This window comes from Stylophora pistillata, chromosome 7 (genome assembly GCF_964205215.1).
Source record: "Stylophora pistillata chromosome 7, jaStyPist1.2, whole genome shotgun sequence".
NCBI lineage: Eukaryota > Metazoa > Cnidaria > Anthozoa > Scleractinia > Pocilloporidae > Stylophora > Stylophora pistillata.
The window spans coordinates 31,791,755-31,803,216 of NC_142525.1; the positions used below are offsets into that span (position 1 = coordinate 31,791,755).

The window sequence follows — 11,462 nt, forward strand, 5'->3', positions numbered from 1 at the left end:
TTAAGGGTTTTTCCTAAATTTAATTTAAAACTTTCCAATGTTGGCTAATTTCTTAGTTAAAATGGCTCACTTGGTTAAAAAAAAAAAAAACGTGCATGTTCGTGGAGAAGTGAACTTTGTGAGGCCAGGATAAGTTTATTTTACCCTTTACAAGACATTGTGTTTACTAATGGCAAGAGTCAAAGTCTTTCTTCTCCTGCCAATGGTAAACAACAAACCGTTCTATCCCACGGAGACCCACACAAATGATGTGACCGTTTGCATAATTTAATTTAGATCAGTCTAGGGCATGATCGTTTCTGTGGCTAAAGAAGGCGAATTCTGGCGATTTGAAAGATTACCTAGAAGTTATATTCGCTCTGAAGACGGCTTAACGCTCGAACCATCAGCTTTAGAGACTCTTTACGAAGCCCAATTTGCATACTCAACTTTGATAAAACCAAATTATCTTGTAATAACTCTCACCGACGCAGCACCACTGTTTCTTTAGAAACTTACCCCCTTTATACATTCCAGGTAATTTAAGTTCGTTACTTTTCAGGTTAAAAGAGAAAATTCATCGCAATTTAGTTCCAAAATATGAAGCTTTTCGTTATTTCCATAATTTCGGTCCCATAATTTGTTGGCTCCCCCGTGTCTATTGCAAACATCTCCAGTCATATAAGCGATTAATTTTCAACGATTTTGTACCGGTGAGCTTGCCAAAGTTTATAGGCGGTGAGCCTTATCAACGGTCTTCAAAGACTAAGATAATGTAATGCTTTTAGCTATGTACAGGCTCTATTTTCCCAGGCTAGAGAAAGAGTTCAAAAGCGAGTCACATCTATTGTCCGTGGTACGTGGGGACAATTTTCATTAAATAACATTCAAGATCCTCTTTTTTGTTATGCACTACTTCGTCAGTAAATAGCGGGCATAATTACTTGCAATTAAATTCTCTTGGCCTCGTTTTTGAAACGAAATTATTCGAACGTGTACGAAGCTAATAAAACTGATTCATATATATACAAAAGAAAAGCTTTTAACCCATCAGTTATATGAAAGAGTTCTTATAAAGAACATTTTGAAACATCAAGTGAAAATTTCAAATTCATCTGCTTTGTCCTCCGAGTAAAGTATTTGTTTCTGATAGTCGAAGTGACGACTTCCTCGTCTCTTCCTGTAAAACAAAACCCCCACAATTCCTATAGCGATTACAAGAAGTACAATAAAAGTTACTATAAGCCCGATTGCTACTTTGCTTGTGCCAGTTTTCTTGTCCTTTTGTGATTTTCTAGCGTGGATCCCGGGAAGTCGTTTTACTGTATGAGGGATGAAAAAGAGAAGGAAAAAAGCTTGAAATTAGCAATTAGGAATCTCGTAAGACTTAAACATAGGGAATTAGAATATTCAATCAGAGGGCGGTGGGCACTAAAGTCATGTACCAGTGGACCCAATATCAGAACCGAATAATTGCTTCTCCAGCTAAATAGAATCAAGAGAGTTTATGCCAGTGTAATTGGCACACCTGACTTAACACGACACAGTGGTTCGACGTCGCGTCAGGCATGCGCAAGGAGATCAGTTCTAAGATTTTAGAACACCGTAACTAATTGTCAAGAGAGATTCACCCAAATCTCCGTAACAAGCAATTTGCTGTAGTCACATTCTTTCAACTGACGCGTTCTCGTGCGAGTTGCAATAGATATTCTGCCCCCTCCTCCCCATCTCCCAGTAACAACAAATCGACAGTGGTTTAGCGTGGTTTCTACTCTTATCGACAGCGAAACTTGTCATCACAGTCGTTAAAATGTTGTGGACACACTAGGCGCAGCCGATTGAGTTCGCAACGCAAGACTAAAGTGTGAGTCCGCAACGTGAGACCAACGCGAGACCACGCTAAAGCATTGTAAATTTGGTTTTTTAACCACAACATCGATGTCAAATAAAACAATCCATTCAGCGCCTGACACGTTGACGCGAGCACCGTTATCTATACTGTTATCGACAACGGCAAATTGGCCAATCAGACTGCGACATTAGTGATTACGGAACTTACCTGTCAATGGTTCCTCAGTTCCAACATTGATTGCGCCTGAAGAATTAATTACCAAAGATTAGCCAATATGTTATCGATGTTTGCAGTACAGTTGTATAAATATGACTTTTATGAAACTCGAACCTTCGACTAAGTAACAGTCTCGCGACTTGATCATTTTTCTCATGATTTTTCCACGATAGCTTGAACAACTGATCTTTTGAATTTCTCTCGACGGTTCGAATAATCAGAAACATACTTTATTCTTAACTAGGGGTTTGTGCTAACCTGTAGGGCTGCTAGAATCCAATGCAGGTGACTCCCTTAATTAACAAATGGTAAACACCACAGCGTACACTAGTGAGTTATGGCTGCACGCGGGAGGTTGCTAAGCACGAAGGAAGCGTAAGAGTCGCTCGAGGCGATAGCCGAGAGCGACTCTAACTTCTTGAGTGCTTAGCAAACCTCCCAAGTACATCCATAACTCAATAGTGTACGCTGTGGTGTTTACCGTTTGTTTTATAACATAATAACATTGATACATTGTAGCTAAAGAGTTCCCTTTTATTTAACAAATCTTACGTGACCAGAAAAAACAAGTGCCCGCGGAAAACTAGTCTTTGCATTTGCTCACGTCAGCAGCGTACACCTATGGGAAAATGGGGCACGCTAAATTGACCAATCAGAGCGCGCGCTTTACTTTGGTTATGTTATAAAATCAGTTGGTAGGACTTTTGACTAACCGTGGTTGGAGTGAGGTGACGGGAGAAAAAGTGTCTCGCGCAAGACTATAACACAATGACTTGTCTAAGGTTTACCAATACTGGTGAGCCAACCATTGGCCATAAACCCCCGGTGTCTAACCTCGATTCAGTTACGTACTATGACCTTCTCATTCAGTACCTGCGTGTTTTGTAGTTTTGGATCTAGGTAGCCTGCGAAGCAAGGCCCGGGGGAGAGGAGGGGGGATTGGGGCGAGCGGAATGTGCGGAAGGGAGGGAGGGCTTGCCACAGACCCCCACTAACCAACGAAATTCCGATCTCGTATGGACGAAAAATTCCCACTGGCTGAGAGCAACACGTTGTCAATCAAGCCTCGAACTAAACAGTCTTCGTGGCGACTACCTTTTAGAAAATGGCGGACGACGGTTATTTCGAGAAGTTCTGCCCTCAAGAATCGATGTCGAAGTAGAATATTTGTGGGAGCCATCCACTTGTTCAAGCTCAGGGACTTGATAAGAATGGCGTCTTCATTCTCAAACCAGTTGGCCTTAACCACAACATTGCAAAGCCGATGGACGTTGGATCCAAATCATCAATGTTTAAATTTGTATCCATCGCTGAAGTTGAGGGTTGTCCTTTCGTCGGCGAGTCAAACAACGCTTCCTTGCTAGATGTAGGTTTTGCATGTGCCGGGGAGCGGACACGCAAGCTCTTTCTACTGGAATTTTTCCTGTCGGTGTTGAGAACTTTCATTTCGACGAAACAGCACGGGAATCCGGACATTGTGAAGCGGCCTTATTCAACAGTTCATAAAACTGACAAAAACTGTTAGCTTTTCTTGCACAAGGAAGGCATATAATTTAAGATATGTGCGACTTATTTTCGAAGTGAAAACCGACGAAGGCGATCGGCGAGGACACACTGAAATTCTTCCCTTTGACTCTGATTAAAAATGTTTACAAAACTCTTGAAGCCACTTCCAAATTTAATTCTTAAATCTACTCCACAAAACCGGCAAACTACGTCTTCTGGATTAACTTTTAGCTTTCTCCCTCTCTTAGATTTTGATACCAGATTCTCCTTGTCGTCTGACATTTCTCACTCACGTGGAACAAGTTTTAGTTATTGTTTTGGCAGTTTGCATGGTTCACTGAGCTCTCGCTAACGGCACTTTCTGATTGGTTAATTTTAAGAGGCGCTGATTGACGAATGCAAGAAGATATGAATATGAAAATAGGGGGCTTTTTGTTAGTTAGTGGGGGTCTGTGGCAAGTCCTCCCTCTCCCCTCCGCACATTCCGCTCCCCCCAATCCCCCCTCCTTTCCCCCAGGGCTTGCTTCGCAGGCTAGGATCAGGTGAACTGGGTGCAATCGTTCCTTGAGAACGGAGGTCTATCTTTGTACCTCTAGTAGAAAAGGTTAAGGATTGACCTGAAATGGCAAATCTTTCGTTTAAAGGGTGTGATAATCATAATCCAGGTCGAGTCATTGTGTTTTGTTTTTGGGCAAGACACTTACAGACGGTGCTTCTTTCCACCCGCGATCCGGTTGTTCGCAAGATGGATAACGCTATTCTCTGAATAAATATCTATCCGGTGGATAGCGCAGTACGTTTTCTTTCAGATTTGTCTGCTGGATAGCGATTTATCATCCACACCTCGAAAAACCAGGGCCAGGAGTGTAAATGGGATGAGAGCCGGCTGGATGGGCCACTCGGGCTGGGAGCCGCAGAATTTTCACCATCCAATCTTGATTTACAGTAATTACTTATATCTTAACTCTTATTAAGTACCTCCATGATGTTTAGTTGCTTCGGGTTCATGTGAACTGGGTGTAGTTGGACCTTGAGAAAAGGTTGTTATTGCACCTTTTGTAGAGGCAGTTATAGGTTGACCTGAAAAGATAAATAACGTTTTTTTTTTTCAAGAACTTTACCATCACATACAATTTGAAAACTCGAATTCAAGCATATAAAATGTATGAGTCCCGACTGTTGGAATGCAACTTATGTAACAGAAAAGATTTATGCCGTATTCATACCAGTTGGGTTTGCACGAAAATCCCAGTTCTCTGCGCGAGGCCAGTGGGTCTGTTTGCATATCGATGCAGACTTGGGAGTGGTTTCTCTGCTCGGAAATTCCATACACATATCTATTCCATAAAAGAATGGCGATTTACACGTATTGAAGAACTTTTCACAAGTGTCTCTGCAGAGGAAGGCAGCCGAGCCGTCGATACACCCCGGCAAATTCTCGGCGCACACGATTTCTTTCCGTTTCTCCTGGCAGGTGATGTTGGTACCCTGACCGATGGTGTTAACAATGTACTTCTGGTATCGTCGTTGAATCGCTTCTGAAACTACTGTTTTAGTGTAGCCTGGGATTCCTTGGCAAGCAGGAACAACTATATCTGAACAGTTGTGTTTGTACGCTAGAAAAATAACGAATAAAAAAAAAGGAGAAGAAAAAATTGGTAAAACACTTGATTGTTCCCTGTACCAGGCTCTCGCATGAGCGAAAGACTCGGTCGTCGGGGAACCTCAAGGCGCTATTTTCATTTTGGTCGCTCATTTAAATACCGCGCCTGCATAGTATCCTCTTTGAACAGAGTATACATTTCTATTCTTAGTTAGTATAATTTCAGAGCTGAGCAAAGAGTTTCCAGCAATCTGATTGGTCGAGCGGTTCCTTATATGACGCTATATAAACCGCTCCACGCGGTTTATATAAAATGTTAAAATAAAATATTAATAAATGTTACTAAAATGTTATGATTTTAGAAATTTCTCTGTTGTTCAGCTCTGAAATTGTACTAAAACAATTATTCGCCTCAGGTTCGGTGAATATTGTCGAATAATCCCCTCGACTTCGTCTCGGGAATTATTCGACGATTTTCACCTCGCCTTTGGCGAATAATTGTTAATTATAATTTCTATATTTAGATCGGCCTTTCAGTCACAGTTTGATAGAAACAAAGATTTGAAACTTGAAGATGTGTTCACTATGTAAGAAACAATATCCTGGGAAGAAAAAAAAAACAAACAAAACGAAAAAAATTGAAACAATAAGCAAATTTGAAACGACTTGAAGGGAGCGGAGATAACCTGGGAGCACGTCATTAGCCCTTATCGCATTTGTGTCTGCAATGCAAAGGGCCCGCGGAGTTACAGTTTCAGGACGAGGCTATCGGGTCAACGTTTCCCGAGAAACACCAGAAACACTCCATGTCTGACCATATAACTCTGGAATCTGCGTTTTTTTTCTGCCGAGTAAAAGGCTAAAATTCTTAGTCCTGGCATCACAAAAGGAAGATTGAAGGAATGGCTGTCATTTCGGAAAGGAACGGCAAAATTTTGTCGCGTTTGCTCATGACTACGGTTGTTGTTCCTTTGTCGGCCTTTTTTAAGGTTTAACTCAGAGTCGCGTTTCAAGGCTCTCAGCGCCTTGCGTTCGGCCGGAAGCAAATTATCTTTTGGCTTTGTAATTTCTATTTCTGAAAGGTCACTTTTAACCTCTTCTAAATAGCTTTCAAGGGCTACTGATTTTTTTATTGGTGGTATCCATGTAGATTTGACGTGGTAGGGATGGGTTTGTTTGTCCTCCCCTCGGAATATGTAAATCAGACGCATTCTCCTTGCGAACTGATCAAAATCACACAATAGTTGTTGTCTGATCTGTTTTGTAGCGGGTGTTGGATTGAATTTAAGCTCTTTTGCCAGTAAATTAATCTGGTCGTTTGTAAGTTCTTTATTTGAGAGGTTTTTTTTATGTGCGTTTTGTTCGCCTCTAGTTTGATAGTTGAACTTGTTTGGCAAGACTGCGGTTTCGATCCTAATCTTGTGGATCTCGTCAGTTGCCGATTCACTGAATAGACTGTTGCACCCGTACGCAATACAATGTCTAACCGTGACGAGAACACGCTATATCCTTAAGAAAATGAATAAAAATGCCTGAAAGTTTTACCTGTGTGACCCGATAGCTTCGTTTCGAAACTTTAAAGTCCGCTGAGCTCTCGTACAGTGGGCGTAAATGCGATAAGGGCTTTTCACTCATTGTCTTCGAAGATTTTTCATTGATTTTTGTCAGAATTAAACCACTGTTTTAATTTTTTTCTAGACACTCGAGTACCCTGATACCCTTGGCTAATCAGTGAAACATATGGAACCGGAAATCGATCGGGACAGAAAATGAGCAACGAATTGTGCGCTTTCAAGAACATTATTCACTGATTATATACCAGACATACACGGACATGTTGAATGAAAGAGTACTGCAGTGCTCCTATGGCGTCCCATCGGGGCCAAAATTCAACATTGCGATTTGACATTGTACTTTTAGTATTCTTCCTTATTTCACGATTGGACATTCAAGTTTTTATTCCTTATGAAACTTCTTCTAATTCAACATTGTCTTTTTTACAACTAAACCTTCAAGTTTCGAGTATTAAACATTGTACTTCTCGTAATTCCACTTTGTAGTTGTGGCAATGCAATATTGTTGTACTTATGGTATTGATATATTCAACATGCAGTACTTCGCGCTATTCAACATTCAACTTTCCATCATCCAACCGCAACCCAGCTATTAACGAAGGAGCGCAGGCTCACTAAGGTCAAGTAACTCATGTAAGCCTCATAACTTCGTTCGAGGTTATCTTGCGAGATGAAAAATGGACGATATCTCGTATTTGCTGGACTGTGTTCATAATATCCTAGACATTTTAAATAATGTTCAAGGCGTACATAACAGTCATGGAAATGTTCAGCTTCTTGTTGGTAAAGTATATTTTTGCAAAGGATATTGGTAAATCTAGACATCGATGATTTCATAACAGAAACCATGGGAAGAGCTCATAGTTTGTTGGTAGAAATCGAAAGAACTTGAGAATTCTTATGGAGTTTACAGCACTAGCCTGCAACAAGATGGTAGATGTGGACGACCCTCGTACGTAATAAGCAAAGAACAGCTCTCATATTTAATTGAACAAGGTTTTAAATTGCAAGAGATTGCTACTATGCTTGGAGTAAGTTGCAGAACAGTTAAGAGAAGAATGAATTCATATGGACTAAGTGTGTCAGGTACATACTATTGTTTAAGCTAGGATATTATGAACACAGTCCAGCAAACACGAGATATCGTCCATTTTTCATTTCACAAGATAACCTCTTACGAAGTTATGAGGCTTACATGAGGTACTTGACCTTAGTGAGCCTGCGCTCCTTCGTTAATAGCTGGGTTGCGGTTGGATGATGGAAAGTTGAATGTTGAATAGCGCGAAGTACTGCATGTTGAATATATCAATACCATAAGTACAACAATATTGCATTGCCACAACTACAAAGTGGAATTACGAGAAGTACAATGTTTAATACTCGAAACTTGGAAGTTTAATTGTAAAAGAGACAATGTTGAATCGGAAAAAGTTTCATAAGGAATAAAAACTTGAATGTCCAATCGTGAAATAAGGAAGAATACTAAAAGTACAATGTCAAATCGCAATGTTGAATTTTGGCCCCGATGGGACGCTATAGTGCTCTCTTAGAAACTTGTCTATGATTTTAATTTATTTGCCCTCGATGAAAAATCCTCGAATGCCTTTATTTACATACAGGGCGTCGCGTTAAAGTGGTATGTTTCAAGAGCTCTCGAGACATTTTGGCGCCAAAATAACTGACATTCTGTGATGATATAAACATATAGACATCCGCATATAATTAAAGCCGTCGTTTTTCAACAATTCCTCATGCAATTTTCAACATAACAATTGATGTTACGATGACAATTAATCCCTTTGAAAATTAAAAAAGAAAACTCTTTAAAAGCTGAGTGTCGTCAGTCAGTCGCAATTCGTATCACAAAAAGTAAAAAGCTCGTTTTAATACTATGTTTTATAGTTCAGTGACTGCCTCCGCTGTATTGGGAATTAAGAAAATTCGTACACACAACACGTTTGACTATACGAAAAATATCAGTCTGTTAAATCATCATTTTTATCATTAAGTATTATAGAAAAATGATACTTAAGACCACCGTTTGAAGAAGGAAATGCTACGACATTTTTTTTTTCTATTAATTTTTTCAATAATAATCTTAATATCCCACTCACAAAAATATGATGCAATAATGTGAAGTATTATCATGAAAATAAAATGCGCCACGCTCTTTGGATTTAATAGTAACAGATGGCTCTCTTTAAAAGACCATTAAGCTAATTTGCTTACTTTTACCGCTATCTCTGAAATTAGGCGGTGTGAAACATCTTCCTCTATATCCAAGTTTGGTATTTGGGTCATCTCGCTCGGGTAATATGTCGCACATGGCCACTGTCCATTGAAGTCCTTGTGCTTCGATAACATGTTGGCATTTCGTCGCATAATCGTAGCAAACACCTCTACAGGGTAAATATGGTCCAGGTATATCCTCCTCGCATCGCGGTACGAATAGAGAACACATCATGGTGTTCACCATCGCAGAACAGTTCTTGAGTAGATTTATCAAGGACGGAACGGCTCGTGAGGCGCTAGTGAAATGGTGTTCAAAGTCATATAATGCGGTGTACTCGTAGCCGCAGATTTGCTCAAGCCGGTTAAGGGTTCTGTTTAAGGGACCACATTGCCCTTTAGCTTCAGTGAATTCTTTCGAAAACGAGGCGAGAAGAAGGACGACGAAGAGTTTAGGATGCAACCTAGCGGAAAAAAAAAGGTAAAATGTAAAAAGATAAACGTGTCTTTCGAAGGAGAATGCATACACTGTTCATCGGTAAACCGTATCATCTAAACACAAAACAGATAAGAAACTACTTACATTTGTGAATGTTCTGTTGAAAGCGCGTGTCTCGTTAATTTTTTACAATCGTTCGATCCTTTGCTTTCGGTGATTAAGTCGATCACAACCTAAAATAAATCACTGAATGAATTAGTGAAATGCAAACAAGGTAAAGATTGCGCGTGCTTACGGCTATAATGGGCTAAATGCAAATTCGGCTAATTTGAAGTTGAAACGGGTGGTTGCTTGCAAATAACACTTTGATCTTTCAAATCTGATCAGAGATAAAGAAATTGAGATTGCTTACGAACTGTTTTCCAGACGCCTTAGATTTAGGGTATCCACACTTTTAAATTTTACCTCCCGGATTCGAGGTATTTTTACAGCTGTAAAAAGAACCATATTGGTAAATATTTCGGACGTATAATTACATTTGATCATCGAGAAAACAAGACACCCGATACACGTAGTACCAGTAGGTGCGGCATAGCTACCAAAACGGTCTAGATTGAAAGATGTAATCTGTATGTAGACGGAGACTAAACGTCCACAGGCCATCATCGATTGATAAGGGAAAGATATTATCTAGACAAACTTCGTTGTTATGCAAAGAAGCTCATCTCTCGATCAAACAAAGTCGCACAAACTTTTAGTCACTATACTTACTCGTCTAACTGTTTGAGTTGATGTGCTCTTTACAGCAGTATTGGTCAAGTAAAATAGAAAACTGCAATAAACACAGTTATTTGTGGCATAACTTGGTAATTTCTTACATTAATCTGCGTATCAGCGCTTGAGAAAGCGCTGATACGGGGCGCTCAGCTCATATCCCATAATGATTAGGTGTAAGCACCCCTTCTATTTAAATTTAGGTACCCAAGTGTTGTTTCCACAGAAGCGTTAAGGCAACCTACTGTTACCACCATTGTATCGCCTTGGGCTGATCTGGTGACATCCGTATGTCGCTTAGGGGTTAGGTTTCGCTGAACCAACTCGCCCATTTCGTTTTGCCTCCAGTCTCCCGCTGCTCAGCGTACCGTAGACTGAGACATTCACACTGTTCTCGTGTGTGGCCGGTTTATATGTATCCTCCATTCACACTAGCCTCATTAGCGTTAGGATACTTCTTATAATAATAATAATAATAATAATAATAATAAAAATAATAATGATGATAATAATAATAATAATAACTTTATTTAAAGAGGGTAACACATGACAGTAATTCAACTGATGAACCGGTGACCCTCGATCCTAGAAGTATCATAATTAATGTTTAAATGTATAAAATGTATGTAAAAATGAATTCGAGGATTATAAACATAACTGATGCAAAAAAAAAAAAAAAGGAAAAAAAAATTAAAAACCATATAAGATAAGATATGCCACATGGGTCGGATTAAAATACAATATGCCGCTTGGGTCGCCTCGGTCTCGCGATTGAAACGAGGGCAGACAAGATTTGATTTACTATCGCATTCGGATTAAAATGCTCTACTTTATCGTAGCTCGTTAGGAAATGTCTGTGAAGGGCCTTTCTGAAAGAAGCAACTGTTGTCGCCTTATTTTCTTTGGTTAACATGTAGCTGGTTCCACAGCCTTGTCGCAGATACGCTGAAGGACCTCCCACCCTCGGTTTCGCGATTGAAATGAGGGCAGGCGAGGTTTAAATTACTATAACGACCTGTTCGTGCGTGTAGGTCTGCAGGACAGCTTCCTTATAAACGCTTGAAAACTAAAACGCTCTTATTTAACTTGACTTCGTCATAAAAAGGAAGCCACTCTAATTTCTTAAAGAGTTTCACGCTCTTCGACCTCGTAGCAGCTTCCAAGATAACTCGGGAAGCGCGTTTTTGAAGCTTGAAGACTCTCATTATGTTATCACTTGAACAGTTCCACCAAACAGTTGATCGATTTAACATCAGTTGTTTTATCATTGCGTTATAGTATAATATGCGC

The 11,462-nt window shown here is 39.9% G+C and overlaps 1 protein-coding gene across 2 annotated transcripts; it reads right to left on the reverse strand.

Annotated features, from left to right (window-relative positions):
- Positions 1–10,332, reverse strand: LOC111330276 (uncharacterized). Of its 2 annotated transcripts, XM_022935111.2 has the most exons (7): positions 10,170–10,332; positions 9,543–9,631; positions 8,960–9,423; positions 4,780–5,169; positions 4,532–4,633; positions 2,039–2,074; positions 1–1,301 (listed from the first exon to the last, which is right to left on the reverse strand). In XM_022935111.2, coding segments are annotated over exons 2-7 (1,224 nt in total). In that variant the 5' UTR covers positions 9,545–9,631; positions 10,170–10,332; the 3' UTR covers positions 1–1,071. The 2 variants fall into 2 exon arrangements, with proteins under 2 accessions (XP_022790846.2, XP_088583268.1); XM_088727142.1 differs by lacking the exon at positions 10,170–10,332 and having other exon boundaries at positions 9,543–9,699.
- Positions 10,333–11,462: the final 1,130 nt, after the last annotated feature.

Coding starts and splice junctions, on each gene's coding strand:
- LOC111330276 (XM_022935111.2), bottom strand. Junction 5,170..8,959: donor TTTCAGAGATAGCGGTAAAA/GTAAGCAAATTA, acceptor TTATTTTTCTAG/CGTACAAACACAACTGTTCA. Junction 2,075..4,531: donor AGCAACTAAACATCATGGAG/GTACTTAATAAG, acceptor TTAATTCTTCAG/GCGCAATCAATGTTGGAACT.